At 43.0% G+C, this 16,153-nt stretch overlaps 1 protein-coding gene across 1 annotated transcript in view; it reads right to left on the bottom strand.

The window, feature by feature from the left end:
• The window catches only part of TRPM6 (transient receptor potential cation channel subfamily M member 6), a 121,993-nt gene extending 107,089 nt beyond the window's left edge, over window positions 1-14,904 (bottom strand). The window contains 2 exon segments of the mRNA XM_032805269.2: window positions 14,474-14,565; window positions 14,568-14,904. Coding sequence (XP_032661160.2) covers window positions 14,474-14,565; window positions 14,568-14,673 — 198 coding nt within the window. The 5' untranslated portion in view covers window positions 14,674-14,904.
• Between the last annotated feature and the right edge of the window lie 1,249 nt (window positions 14,905-16,153).

The raw sequence follows: 16,153 nt of genomic DNA on the forward strand, positions 1-16,153 counted from the left end.
CAGTGGCCCACATTTTGCATAATTACAATAGGACTTCAGAGTTATACTTCATATTTCTAGTTTTAGATACCAGAATGATACATACATACAAATACGATGAACACACTCAGTAGAATATAAGCTTTGTAACGATACCTTACAAGAGACCTTTAGCATGAAGCATGTTCCAGTTACATTATATTCACATTCATTAGCACATTTCCATAAAACATATGGAGGGCAACTTCACACCACCAACCCATTCTGAACTAGCATTAGATTTGTACATCTCTTAAACAAAAAGAAGCTAAAGATAGACACCAGATGTTCCAGGTACTTCCCATAACATATTTGCATTCCTTTAATACACAGCCACTTTTTTCAGTGTTTAAAACCATAATGGCAATAATCATCCCATAAAACTTAATCCTCGGGTAGCTGACCACACTAGTTCTAATCACAATGAGCCAAGCCTGAAGAGATCAATAGGAAAAATCCTATTGACTTTAATGTGCTTTGGATCAGGCCCCAAAGACACAATCCTGCTTCAATTAAGGTCAATGGCACAATTCCCATTTACCTCAATGGTACAGGATCAATGAATTTCCTTCTAAAGCTGGGAAACTGTCAGAGGGTATATGATTCCCAGAGTCTCCACCAACCCCTACAGCAGCATTCACATCTCTTGTGTAATTCCACTTCAGAACTCTTAATAGCTTCTCCTAAACCATTCGCTAGTACCTTTACATAACACATTTCAAATTCTACACAATTTCAAAGCTGGATTGAGAGAATAAGTAAGTTTCCCCTGCACCAGAGAGGAGCAGGAAAGAATTGAAAATTTGCCCCTACAAATATTTCTACATTATTTATTTATGGGATGAAATGGTCAGGCCTTTCTACAGAATTTAAATATATATAGTGGTTGTATTATTTCCATGTTAGAGACAGCAATAGGCAACAATTAAAAGTTTTGGGTTGCAGGATTGTCTGAACTCAGGTTTAAGACGTGCGGTTAAAACAAAATGCAATAAATCTGAACTTGTGAGGTTATTGCCTTCACATCGGAATAAGATACATTAAACTACTTACAGTACAGATTTTGTGATGTTCTGATGCTCGTGAGACACTGTCTAGTTCCTTAGACAGTAATATATACAAAAATCACAATCAACCAAAGAAGTAAATATAACCAAGCCAAAACTGGGAAAAATAAAACATAGGTTTGCAACTATCCTTCTCAATGAAATTGAGCTCCCTAGTTCCTGTGCTAAAGGAGATGGAAAATATTGATATATTTTCATTTACATTTACAGCCAGATGCTCAGCTGGCATTAACAGTCTATACCAATTTACACCAGCTAAGGATCTGGCCCATAACATTTACTAAGCTCTGTTTCTTAAGTTAATGCTTTGATGAGGCATCTAGACTTGCACTGAGTGATCAGCAAAAAAAAATTAGCTAGAGAATACTGCATGTATTTTACAACTGAGTAAGGACTGCAGGATTTGGCAGCTAGAATTCAAAAACAGATTATTTCTCAGAGTCATTGTACTTAATTATTTAACACCCTTACAGCTGGCTCCCATACTGCTAGCAAAGTGCAAAGGAACTGCATTTAGGTCAAAAATGCTGATTAATTCACTATATTTTCAAATATGTCAATCTATGATGAAAAGTGATGCTTACTTTATTAATTTTCAGACTGGTAGTTTGAAAGCAAGTGCTGTTTTGATTTTGCGTGTCCTCATCAAATCATGCCTGCGTATTCCATTTGAAATCATAGGGCTACTCCTATAAAAACAAGGAAGCAGGATTTGGCCCTCAGTCTATAATTTATATTGGTATTTCCAGATTATGAGTTTTCTGCAAATTTGGATAAATAGATAGATATAAATACAATTGTTAAAGGTCACTCTGCTTTGGACTGATTGTGTAGTTTTCTGTGGCTTTTCTGTGTAGTCAAAATGCAGTCAGTGCTTGGGGTATTGATGCTTTGGGCATAGAGTTCAACTATTCAGCTAGCCAGTAATATGCTTGTTTCTTCTAAATTCCAAATCTTGCTCACGGTGGCTATTCACAAAGCCCCCAATGCTCTTTATCTTATTGACTTCACCAAGCAAAGAGGTTCCAATCAACACACACTATTTTTGAAGCTACTTCTGGACAGCTGATTGGACAACCTGGATTTTTACCTAGATGTCTTGACTAAACATGAGCTATCCCTCTACTGTTCCTAGAAGAACTGCGCTTCACCAGGTAGTTCTAAGTTATCTTCATTCAGCAATTTACATATAGTTTCTGGGTGAGCCTTACATGGTTTATTTTTTAGACTATGTTAAATATGGCTATCACTTTATTATCTGTGTTGTAAAACGTTTTGTATGTTTATGCTTTTCAAATAAAGTTTACCAACAGACATTATGTGTTTTTTTTTCTTTGCTCACTAGTCACAGCTTTCTATTGTCATGCTCAGCAATCTTCATGACAAATTATGTTTGTTTCACTTTCTTTAGTCCACTGGTTTTCAAACTATGGTCCATGGACACCTAGGAGTCTGCAGACTATGTCTAAGATTTTCAAAGGTGTCCACACCTCCATTTGAAATTTTTTAGGGGTCAGCAAATGAAAAAAATGTTTAAAAAATCACTGCTTTAGTATCCAGTGAAGTCCATAATACGCCCCCATGCTGTTCAAAATGCTTTAAATATTGACAATGAAGAAATTGACACCATCTTTTTCCTCAAAAGATTGCATATATTCAGAGTCATACTGAATCTTCATTTCTTCTTAGTGACAAAAACTTTTCAGTGAAGACCTTTCTTCCTTCTTTCACCTGATACCTATATTGTCTCATCTCTGTCCTCTTGGACAGGAGCAGAGGGTAGGAAATCCCTCTTGTCTGCAGATGGGTAAAGCAACCTTGGGGTGTGGGGTTTATAGAGAGGGAGAGTCAAAGACTCAATAAGGAGTCATGGGAATTGCTTAAGTTCTGGGGAGTTTTTTGTTTTTAAATGAAAACAGGAGTTCATAATGTTCATAAGACTGATAGGTGGCTGGGGACAGGGTCAGAGACAAAAGAGAAAACACAATACACCCTAATCAAATAGCATAAATAGTTACTGAGCCGAGGGTCACTTTGGTTGGGGGTAATGTCAAATGGCACAGTAGGTACTGATTCAATGTAGATTAATTATAATTAAAGTTTAAATGATTTGGAGCCATCATGTTGTTCACATTGTTAGCCTAGGTAATCACATGATCTTATTTTTGTCGTTCATTCTCCCCGCCCCTTCCCTCCAGTTCTTTGATACATTCATTTGTTGAGTCGTGCTCCACATGGGCACAGCAGTCCACCTGCACACTACGTATTACAAGATAGGGGTTTAGAGTCGAATTTTGAAAATTCTTGTCATACAACTGCCCCCAGACAGGGTACCCTCAAGTAGCTGATCACAGCACCAGCAGCACAATCTGCAATGGTTTCCTTTGCTTCATTCCCCGAAGCCAGACAAGTTGCCCATCCTGTTCTCCACAAACCAGACCATTGGCCATCTCATCAGCCCAGGAAAGGAATGATGTCCCTCTAGGAGTTTAACAAAAGCCCTCTTCCAGGCATCATTTATTAATATACATACATCCATTTGCAGGTCCCTCAAAGTGAAACTTTTCACACATCCCAAAATAAAACAACCTAAGAAAGAACAGTTCATCAGTTCTGTCATCCCTCTCCCAAGACCCATCTCTGCAGGTCATCTACCTGAGAGGTCACAATCCTTGTTCTATGATACCTGTGCCCCAATTCCAGGGCCTCCACCCTGCTGGCCATTTTCCAAGCTTCTTGCAACTCTTCTGCCATAACCCTCATCTCAGGGCTTCTGCGAGCAGGCTCCTCACAGCATTCCATTCTCTAGGCCTCCTTTGCCTACAAGTCTTATCCCTGCTGAATTCCTCCAGAATCATCCTCTTCACTTGACTTCAGCCTTGCCCTGGCTAAGTCAGATCTTCCCCTTTACCTGGGGGCCACTGTACAAGCCTCTGCTTGGTAAGGTTCCCCAGCTCCAACCAATCAACTCTCTCCTGTTCTTTCTGTGCACTAGCACTCCCACCCCTCCCACAGCTCCCCACTCCTACTCTTTTTTGGGGGGAGAGCAGGGCAGCAACAGGAAAAAGCAAGTGCAGAACTAGCAACTTGCTCCAAGGAACCCTCAACAGTTCCCAGCAGCTGCTGCTCCTTCCTACATCTTCTTCCTCCCTGTCTGAACTGCCTCTTGGGTGTTTAGAGATGCCAGGTGCTTTCTATCAGGCCCCATTGGGAGGTGGCTAATTACTCACAGGTGAACAGGACCCATTCCTTCTTCAAGGGGTCAATCATCCTGTAACACTGAAGCAATTTAAGTGTCTAAGTCCCATTTTCCAAAGTGACGTAGGAATCTAAGCTGCCCATAGGCCTTGTATACCAGTAAAGTGGTACAATCCCCTCTTTTGGATAGTGTAGTTGTATCACTATAGGAAAGAGGAATAAACTATACCAATTTAAGATACCTTAATTCCGGTATTACTGCATGCACACAAGGGCTCGTCCTGATATAACTGTTGGTTAAAAAACAGTCATGCCATTAATTTTAATAATTATGCTGGTGCAGAAATTGTGCATATACCAGGCCTTAGTTTATGAGCTCTTTAGAGCAACAGCAAAGTCTTCCTGTGTGTTTGTACTCCACCAACAACAGTGGAATCCCTATTATTACAGCCCCCCATCAGGATAACAACATTTCATTAAATAAAATAATCAATGATACATATTTTTAGTAGTCTTTACTTCTGTTGGTCTTGCAGAATCAGCACAGCTGAAAGGAAGCAAACTGGATTCTACCTTTTCTGTGGAGTCAACAAAATTCCTTAAGTTCCAGCTCTGACCCTAAGAACCTTTCAATGCCCACTGGCAAAGAGTTCACTGTCATATAGCAGCACTGCCTATCAGGCCTCACAAACTCACTATACCTAACACATTGTTGTCATGGTATTTATCTATAAAGAATGTTGTGTAAAGCATGAAATGAAAACTTCTACTGGTCATCCTAATCACTGCATGGTGTACGTACTGGTAACAATTAAAAAGTTGTGGGTATGTACTAAAAATATGCTCAAACCACGAAACAAGGTAAGCTTGGTAAACAAGTTTGTCCAGACAAAGGAATTTTGGTTTGCCTGTCTGCCTAAATCTGGAATGTAAATGGAGCAGGGTAGGCCAAAGCCAATGGGATCTAACATTTGCATCTAAACTCAAAAGAAACAGCAAAATAACAAGAGGATGAGAAAAGAGTCCCTAGCACCAGCACTGTGGGGACCAAGAGCAAGCATGCTTTTCAAAGGTTTACTGAACTATAAAGGCAGGGGGAGGGAGAGAGACATGGTTATCCATCACTGAGGGAAGAAAGAGGTCAGCATCTTCCGTATCCCTGAATGGTAGATTCCCAGTCATATGAGTTGGTGATGCTGAGAGGTGGCTTTATGGGAAAAATTGCCTTAGACAAGGATTGTAGCCTGTTAAATTTTAGCCTCTAGAAAGTGTGTTATACATTTGTTTTACTTGTAACTATTTTCAGTTTCTATTACCTTTGCTTAGTATCACTTAAGCTCTGGTCTTTTTAGTAAACTTATTCTTGGTTTTACTATAACTTCATCACAGTGCAATATATTAAATTGCTGATCCCCAGATGATCTAACAGGGTGGTGTATATACTGTCACTTTGGAGACAGCAGATTTGGTAATTTCTGGGAGTGTCCAGTGACAGCGGCTGGGTACTTCAGAGGAATGCTTTTTAATGAAGTTTGGGGCCAGAGTGCACCTAAGGTTAACCTGCAAGGCAAAACACAGGTTGGCAGAGCTTTTGAGGAGATGCGGGGGAGGGACAGCTATCAGACTGGCGTGTACATAAGAACTGCCATACCAGGTCAGACCAAAGGTCCATCAAGCCCAGTATCCTGTCAACCAACAGTGGCCAGTGCCAGGTGCACCAGAGGGAGTGAACCCAACAGGTAATGATCAAGTGATCTCTCTCCTGCCATCTATCTCCACCCTCTGACAAACAGAGGCTAGGGACACCATTCCTTACCCATCCTGGCTAATAGCCATTTATGTACTTAACTACCATGAATTTATCAAGTTCCCTTTTAAACGTTGTTATAGTTTTAGCCTTCACAACCTCCTCAGGTAAGGAGTTCCACAAGTTGAAATGGAGATGACATACAGTTTAGTTCCATAAAGCCAAAGACAGTTATACAAATGTCACGGTGCTTTGCATTATTTTATAACCAGCTGATTATCCCGCCACTAATAGTAGACAATGGAGAAGGTCTGGTTATATTTCAGCCTCACTACTACATTCCAATATTTTGGAACAGAAGTATAGTTATGTTTACTTAAAAATCGATATTATGATATCAGTAATCCTAACTGACCCTGTTTTCTTATGCTTCCTCCACCAGGCTTCAGGAGCAGCAGAGCTCCCTACTCAGTGCCAGCATGAGTTTGCAGGCTTGTCCCTCGTGTGTGTGTGTGTGTGTGTGTGTGTGTGTGTGTGTGTGAGAGAGAGAGAGAGAGAGAGAGAGAGAGAGAGAGAACAGTATGTCCCCATGCCAGGAGAGAGGGGGTAAAAACAGTCCAGTGCATCCCCGTTTGGGGTGAGGGATCAAAGCAGCACAGACCCCAGCACTGCTCCTGCTCTGCTGGCTCTGGACAGTGTATTTCTGTAAGTGGCTACCCGGTGTGGGATTGACGACAGACAGCCCAGACGTGCCTGCCTTTAAGATGCAATACAGGCAGGGTACTTGCTTTTTTTGTGTGTGTGTCTGTGCTGCTGCCTTACTGGTTACTTCCAGTTTCACACGGTGTCTGGTTGACCAGTCAGTCCATAACTCCGGTGTTCGTATATTTTAGGTTCTTCTGTATTTGAAAAGTGGATTCAATTTCCTTACTGAAGTCATCATTGCAACTTTCCATAGGCAGACTTCCCCTGTTGGAGCACTAACAGAACAAGAGCCAACACTACCCAGGGATGAATCTGGCCCTAGGACTATTAAAATCTATTATGTTTTGTTAAGACACCAGCCATTGTGGTACACAGAAGCAACTGAGAAAAACAGAATGACTGAAGAATAGAATTTGTTGTTGCCTAGTACATTTAATACTTAAGATATCCCAAAGTTCTTTACAAATACATTAGACTCTCTTTTGCCTTGCATCTTACACAGTTACTAACATTATGTGGTCATGCTTTACACCTACCTTGAACTCATGTTGCACTGGTGTAAAATAACTAAACAAGATACAGGGCAACAGAGAATCATTGCCAGAAAGGGCAGTCTATCTTCCAAAGCTGCACAGGTTCAACTTTAAAAAAGTTTTTTCAATGATTTAATTATACCCGTGCAAAGTACAATGTGGCACTCTGAATTTGATTGATATATATTATATAAATAATAAAATATATACAAGTGATTAAATTAAGCTAAATCAGTATACATCAATATAAAATTTAAATTGAATTAAGAGTGTCCACACTGTGTTTTGCACTGGTTTAGCCAAGTCACTTCAAAACACTTTGTTAATTAAAATGGTGCATCTGAACAGAAACAAGAGGTAAAAATTTCAAAAACGCTTAAGTGACTTAGGTGACTAGTCTCAATTTCAAAGGAGACTTAGGACCTTAGGTTTCATTGGTTTTCAATGGGACTGAGGCTCCTAGAGGCTTTTGAAAATGTCACTTTTGAAAATGGGGCTTTTAGAAGTTTTACCCACGGCTAAATGTGGAATCCTGTAAGTACTTTGTAATAGCGTGCACATGCACCCAGACACAGATTTAGTGAGATCAGACTTTGTTTTACAGACAGAAAGAATATTGACCCATATACTTTGGTTATCTGCTAGTCTCTAAAACTATTATTTGACCTTTATACTTCTACCTGGATTGTCACACAGACATAGAAGAGAAATCAGAAAGTATTTTAAACTGCTATTGTCTTTCTCTGTTCTGCCTAACCCTAACAGATGCATAGGTACATTTAAAGAGATGGGGTCTACCTCACCAAGAAGAGGAAGAGCATATTCGCACAATGACTTGCCAATCTAGTGAGGACAGCTTTACACTAGGTTCAAAGGGGACTGGTGACATAAGCATAAGTATAAAACAGGTGACATTAGGGTGACCAGATGTCCTGATTTCCCAATTTTTGGGTCTTTTTCTTATATAGGTTCCTATTACCCCCCACCCCAGTCTCGATTTTTCACACTTGCTGTCTGGTCACCCTAGGTGACATTAACAGAGGACTAAATGTTGGGGAGAGGGAAGACATGAAAAATTATAATAGGATCATAGGAGCAGCAAGAGGGAAATCAGTGGGGGAATCTGCTCAACAGCTCAGATATCTATACACAAATTCAAGGAGTATGGAGAATAAACAGGAAAAACTGGAAGTATTAGCACACAATCTAAATTATGACTTAATTGGCATCACAGAGGCTTAATGGGATAAGTCACATGACTGAAATATTGGTATAGAGGGGTGTAGCTTTTTCAGGAAGTACAGGCAGGATAAATTGGGAGGAGGTGTTACACTATACATCAAGAATATATTTACTTGCTTTGCGGTCCACAATGAAGTCACAGGCAGACCAGTTGAAAGACTCTGAGTAAATATAAAATGGATAAAAAATAGGGATGACATCATGGTAGGGGTCTACCATAGACTATCAAATCAGGAAGGAGGCAGATGAGGCATTTCTAGAACAAATAACAGAAATATCCAAGCCACATGAACTGGTAGCAATGGGGAACTTTATCTATAAGACATTAGTTGGAAAAGTAATATGGCAACACACAAAATTTCTGGTAAGTTCTTAGAATGTATTGGGATAACTTTTTGTTTCAGAAAGAGGAAGAAGAAACCGGGGGCGGCCATTTTAGACTTGATTCTGAGCATCAGGGAGAAATTGGTAGCAAATCTGAAAGTGGAAGTTAATTTGGGTGAAAATGATCATGAAGTGACAGATTTTGAGATTCTAAGGAAAGAAAAGAATGAGACCAGTAATGTAAGGAGCATTGGTGCCGACTCTGTGGGTGCTCCGGAGCTGCAGCACCCACAGGGGAAAATTAGTGGGTGCTCTGCATCCACCAGCAGCAAGCTCCTCCTCCCACCCCATGCTCTCCTTCCCCCAGAGTGTGCCACATTCCTACTCCTCCACCTACCTCCCAATGTTTCCCACCTGGCCACTGCCAAACAGCTGTTTGGCAGCATTAGCAAGCTCTGGGAGGGAGAGGGAGAAGCAGGAATGTGGTGTGCTCAGGGGAGGAGGCAGGAAAGAGACGGGGCCAGGGTGGAGATTTGGGGAAGGAGGTGGAATATTGGCAGGGAGGTGGCAAAGTTGGGGCTGGACTTTGGGGAAGTGGTGGGAAGGGGCAGGGCCTCATGGAAGGGGTGGAGTGGGGCCGGGGCCAGGGTCAGAGATGAGTCAAGCACCCACAGGAAAGAGGGGAAGTCAGTGCCTCTGGAAAGGACAATGGACTTCAAAAACGCAGTCTTTAAACAGACTCTGAGAACTGTTAGGTAAGGTCTCAAGGGAAGAAAATCTAAGGGAAAAAGGAGTTCAGGAGAGCTGGCAGTTTCTCAAGGACAAAATATTGAGGCACAACTGTAAACTATCCTGATGCAAAGGAAAGATAGGAAGAATATACGAGACCATCAGGAACTCTTTAATGACCTCAAAATCAAAAAGAAATCCTACACATAGGTGCAAACTTTCTAATTTCCCTGGGGGTGCTTGATTCACCTCTGCCCCTGGCCCCACTCCACCCCTTCCATGAGGCCCTGCCCCTTCCCACCACTTCCCCAAAGTCCAGCCCCAACTTTGCCACCTCCCTGCCAATATTCCACCTCCTTCCCCAAATCTCCACCCTGGCCTTGCCTCATCTGTGCTCTGTCCCAGGCCTCCCCTCCACCCCATGCTTGCCCTGCCTCTTCCCACTCCTGCCCTTTTCTTCCTCCTCCTCCTCAGTGCCTCCTGCATGTCACTGAACAGCTAATCCTGGCTGGTAGGAGGTGCCTGGGGGGAGGGAGAGGAGCTGAGCACCAACTATTTCTTTCCTGGGCATGCTCCAGCCCCAGAGCACCCACAGAGTCAGCACCTATGATACTAGGGGGAATCATAGAATATCAGGGTTGGAAGGGACCTCAGGAGGTCATCTAGTCCAACCCCCTGCTCAAAGCAGAGCCAATCCCCAAACAGATTTTTGCCCCAGATCCCTAAATGGCCCCCTCAAGGATTGAACTCACAACCCTGGGTTTAGCAGGCCAATGCTCAAACCACTGAGCTATCCCTCCCCCCTTTTTAACTCTAAGCATAGTTAAATTCTGGAATTGGCTTCTAAAGGAGATTGTGGAATCCCAGATTTTTAAGAACATATCGGACAAGCACATGTCGAGGCTAGCCTGGGTGTAACTGGTCCTGTTTCAGCACAGGAGGCTGGACTTCATGACTTCTCAAGGCCCCTTCCAGCCCTACATTTCTATGATTTTATAAAATTGACTGAGGAGAGAGAGTGTAAAGGGGGAAAAAATTCCTTTTCCTAGAACTGCTCACTACAAGATATCCTACACTTTCTCTTTAACATCTGGCACTGACTACTTTGTGTAAGCTGAAAAGCTTGTCTCTTCCACCAGCAGAAGTTTGTCCAATAAAAGATATTACCTCACCCACCTTGTCTCTCCACTTACTACACTAGACTAACATGGGCAGTTCCTATTTTCCTGAATATAACAGTTACAAGGACTTCAACAATAGTCCCATATCAATGAGCAAGCGTATTAGGCAAACCTCAGCTAGTGTAATAGCTGCTTGCAGTGCTGTTGTATCTGTGTTGGTCCTATGATATGAGAGAGACATGTTGGTGAGGTAATACCTTTTACTGGACCAAACGTGCGGATAAGAGAGACAAGTTTTCAAGTTTACACAGAGCTCTTCTTCAGGTCTGGGAATTATACTCAGAATATTATAGCTAAATAGGAGGTGGAACAGATTAGAATAGTACATATTTCAAGGGACCAACCATTCAAGGTGAAGTGGTCTGTTAGCATTTAGTGCACTGGATAAGTTACACCACATGTTGGGATAGGCATGTGTAGGACCCATGGATCTTGTAAGGTGTGTTGTGGAGAGTGTTGATCTTTGTAGCAGAGGAGATGTGTCTGCGGGTTTTTCTATCTGTTGTTCTGGTATGATCTGGTGCCACTTTAAGTTGGCATGTCCTGGTCTGTGGGAAGCTTGCTTCTATGATGTTGTTAGAGCAATGGTTCTCAAACTTTTGTATTGGTGACCCCTTTCACACAGCAAGCCTTTGAGTGACACCCCCCTCCAATAAATTAAAAACACTTTTTTATATTTAACACTATTATAAATGCTGGAGGTGAAGCAGAGCTTGAGGGTGGAGACTGACAGCTTGCAACCCTCTAAGGGGTCAGGCCCCTCAGTTTGACAATCCCTGTGTTAGAAATGTTTCCTGGGTTGTTTGAAGGCCAGAAAGGGAACCTCAGGAAAGATTTCTATCAGGATGTGGTCCCCATCAAGTATAGGTTGTAATTGTTTAATGACACCCCATATAGGTAGGTTGGTAGGTGATAACCACAGATGGGCAGTTGGAGAGAGTTACTTTTCTGTATTGAGGCAGGTTTTCTCTGTGTATTAGGTGGCCCATGTGATCTACTTCTGTGGTGGAGTGTCTTTGTTGGTAAAGGCAATTTTAAGCACATTAAGGTGTGTAATTTTCCTCACTGGAAAATATTCTGTGGTATCCAAGTGCCTGGCTGTCAATAACAAATTGCTAGGTGTGTTTGGGCTGGTTACTGGATCTATGAAAGTAGGTGTGCTGATCTCTGGGTTTCTGGTATATAGTTGCCTGTAGGGTTCCATTGCTGAAGCTGATTGTGGTGTGGTCCAGGAAGTTGAGCTAACCTGGGAGTGTTCTAGAGATAGTTTAATGGATGGGTTGAAGTTGTGGTGGAAATCTATGAAGAAGTTTAACAATGTGTTAAGTAGCAAATGATCTAAATTGCCACTATGTGAACCCTTATCACTTCAGATAAACACAGTAGGTTCTCAGATTGTTATAATATACCACAAGCAATTCAAAAGGAATCCAGTTAATTGGTTTGAAAACACAAAATGTCTTTCCATTAAAAATAATTAAACCATAGCCAAAAATTCCAGTCTTAGATACTTAAAAGTTAGACCCCTAAAACCATATTTAAGCTCCTAAATAAAAGTAAGCTGAGTGTAGATGTGCTGAGAACTACAACTCCCATTGATTTCCATGACATCTGTACTGCACAGCACCACTGAAAATCAGCTCTTATTTAGGTGCCCAGATAGGAATTTAGTGGAATAGAGACACAAGATGTAAAGCGTTGGCCCCATTTTTACTGGTGTTCAAGAAGATTCATTTTATACTTCTAAAATGATATTCACGCACGATTGTTTGCACAAAGGCATCATATATGACTGCAGATCTCTCTCATCTTAGTGGTTACAAACAATACTGAATTTTATTAGCTGATTCTGAAGGGATTATGCTTGTGATCTATTGCTGAAGGATGCAAAACAGATGGGTCTGTATAGCACGTCACCAACTCAAACTGCATGATAATGACTGAATAAAGACTGGGAGTGGATGGGTTGCTACAAAAACTCATTTTCCCCTGCTGATACTCATACCTTCTTATCAACTGTTTGAAATGGGCCACCTTGATTACATTGGCCTCATTTCCACTACAAAAGTGATTTTTCACTGACCTACTACTTGGTAAGGCAACTCTCATCTTTTCATGTGCTGTCTCCTGTATCTTCCACTCCATGCATCTAATGAAGTGGGTTTTAGCCCACAAAAACTTATACTCAAATAAATCTGCTAGTCTCTAAGGGCTGGTCTACACTACGGGGGAAAATTGATCTTAGATATGCAACTTCAGCTACGTGAATAATTTAGCCGAAGTCGAAGTATCTAAGATCGAATTACTCACCGTCCTCACGGCACAGGATCGATGTCCGTGGCTCCCCCTGTCGATTCCGCAACTCCGTTCGGGTTGGTGGAGTTCCGGAATCGATATAAGCGCGTTCGGGGATCGATATATTGCGTCTAGATGAGACTTGACTTATCGATCCCCGAGCAATCGATTGCTACCCGCCGATACGGTGGGTAGTGAAGACATAGCCTAAGGTGCCATAAGGTGCTGATACAGACTAACATGGCTACCACTCTGAAACCTGAATGGTATGTGTTTTTCTTAAAGCTACAGATTCTGGAAGGACGTGACTCTCATCTCTTATTTTGTAAAGTCATTTCTAGAGATCACAGTTGCACAGAAAATTGAAATCCTAATGGCTCAAAAACCAGAAGGCAATTTTTATATAGTGTAAAACCACAAGATTTGTTGATGCCTGACTCAGGACATTTGAATACTTGGGGTTGGGAACACTGTTGTACAGTGCTAGTGTAATGAAACATCGATTTTGTTTGAGGCCGTTGACTACTACCACAATACAAATATTAAATAAAATTAAATTAAAAAATGGAGAATCCGATGGTACAAGTCCATATCTACACAAATATCTACAATCATTAGCACTAAAAAACAAAACTATTTTTTAAAAAAAACCACCTGAAAATCAGCATGGAGACCCAAGGAATCCATTCTCTCCTCCATGTCATTTTTCCCTTTCAAGCTAAATGTGTAGTTGGTTACAAATGAATGTAAACGTTACTCATTAAACAGCAGGTAATATCCCCAACCAGCGTAAAAAAAAAAAATTGTCTTATCTAAAGGCATTACTGCTCTAGGGAGCCGGATATGCATTCCTTACTCAGAGGATAGTCCCATAGTCAACGGGAGTTTTGCCTGATCAAAGACTGTTTCTCTTCAGAATCCCTTCAGCTCTGTCCTCAACTCCATCCCGGCTACGGAATGGTCGGGGGATCGTTTCTCTGCGACCCCCAGGGTTAAGTCTGTGTGAATCCATTTTGATAACGACAAACATACACTTTACATCCACAATACATGGCTCATTGTAGCAAAACATAGAGCAGTAACAGAACCTTCCCCCACACGCGATATTAAAATGAACTGGGGGTGCAAAGAGAGAGAGAGAGAAGCTTTCAAGATACACTAAATTACATCAAAGCAAATTAAGCAGCAGAACCAGACTTGCCGCACCCACGTTCTCTCCCTGGTGCTGCCTAAAGCAGCTGGGCTGGGTGCTTGGAACGTAGGTCAGCTTGTAAAGGGTGAAGGGCAGACGTGGCAGGAGCAGAACCGGGAGGAAGCAGGCGAGTCCTAGGACCAAGGAGGAGAAGCTGCAGAGGAAGACAATTAAGGATCGCAGCCTAACACGCCCCCTCTCTCTGCCCCTCCGCCCCTCGGAGACGAGGGGACTCGCCTTACCTTCAGCGGGACTTTCATCTCGTCCTGCTTCCTCCTGCTCGCCGGGGGCTGGGAATCGCGACTGGTTTGCAGGTCTTTGTGCTCATCTCCCCCGACAGCCCTTCGTGACCAGGGTGTCGCCATCCCCCTCCCCGCCTGCTGCTCCTGCACACCGAGCCCAGTTGCGAGAAGAGGAGGTCCCTCCAAGCGGGCATCTCCATCTCCTCCTGCCGGGCTCCATAAAGACTTGATCCTTGGACCACTGCTGGAGAGGGGGTGGTTAATGTTCCACTCCCCTTATCGGTGACTTAATCTCTCTTTATGGCTCATCTTCAATCTGAAGTCTCTGCAGGGCGCTCACGGAACAAGCTGTGGCTCATTTGCACAGCAGTTTAGCAACGAGTCACAGCAAGGTCACGGTGTGCATCATCCATGCGGAAGTGTCTTTGCTGCGGCTCCTGCCACAACCATCCCAGCGTGACACACCCTGAAGCATCCCGTTGCTATTATAAGCAGGGGAGGTGGGTTTTTTGGGGGAGGGGTGGGGGGTTTGAGTGTTTGAAAGAGCAGTTACAGTTTAGGGATAAAATCAAAATTTCACAAGGAACCAGGTATGGTGTAAAACTAGGTTTGGGTGCGGGGAGGTTCCAAAAAAATCCTGCAAAGTTTCAATTTTTTGAAAAATAAACAGGAAAAAAAATCAATTTTTGCTACTTTTTCCTCTCACTTTCCCAGCTCTACCAGAGATGGTGGTTAAGTAACAGAGAGCTGTACAAAAGAGCAATGATAAGATTTTTTAAAAAATTGTGTAGCCCTCTATATCAGGCAACCCCCTGCCAAATTTCAAGTTTTTACTCCTAAACATGGGGGGTGCTAAAGCATCTCAAAGAAAAAGATCACCATGACTTTTTCCCATGGCCAAAACAATGTATTTTTCTCTAACCTCATTCTCAAAACCAGCCAAGTCATTCTGGGCGACATTTTCCAATAAATACATAAATTCACCCTGAGGCACACACCCAGCACGGAAATTTTCAGCCCAAACAGTTACATTTTGGTAAACCTATAAACTGGGTCTTACAATGGGAAATGTTGGCAGGGCCAGTGCAAGGATGTTTTGCGCCCTAGGCAAAACTTCCACCTTGAGCCCCCGCCCTGAGGTGCCCCCCCACGGCAGCTCCCCACCCCCCCCCTGAGGCACCCCCCCGCCCCAGCTCACCCCTGCTCCGAGCACAAGCACCTTGAGCACGCCGTCACTGCTTCACTTCTCACATCTCCCAGGCTTGCGGCGCCTATTTTTTTTGGCGCCGCAAGCCTGGGAGACAGGAGAAGTGAAGCAGACACGACGTGCTCGGGGTGGAGACAGAGCAGGGGTGAGCTGGGGCGGGGAGTTCCCCTGCATGCCGCCGCCCCCCACTTACTTGCTGCAGGAGACCCTCCCCGCACTCCCCTACCCCAGCTCCCTCCACCTAAATGCCAGCAATGACCCGGGTGACCGAAGATCCGGCTGCCGCGGTCGCTGCCGAAGAAAATGCTGCCCCCCAAATCCCAGCACCCTAGGTGACCGCGTAGGTCACCTAAATGGTTGCACTAGCCCTGAGTGTTGGACAACTTTAGTAACAGACATTGCTACTAACACTGCCTACAATGTAGGTCCCGGTTCTGCAATGAGTTGTGCACAGGTACACCCTACCACCCCAT

Source organism: Chelonoidis abingdonii, chromosome 6, assembly GCF_003597395.2.
Source record: "Chelonoidis abingdonii isolate Lonesome George chromosome 6, CheloAbing_2.0, whole genome shotgun sequence".
Lineage (NCBI taxonomy): Eukaryota > Metazoa > Chordata > Testudines > Testudinidae > Chelonoidis > Chelonoidis abingdonii.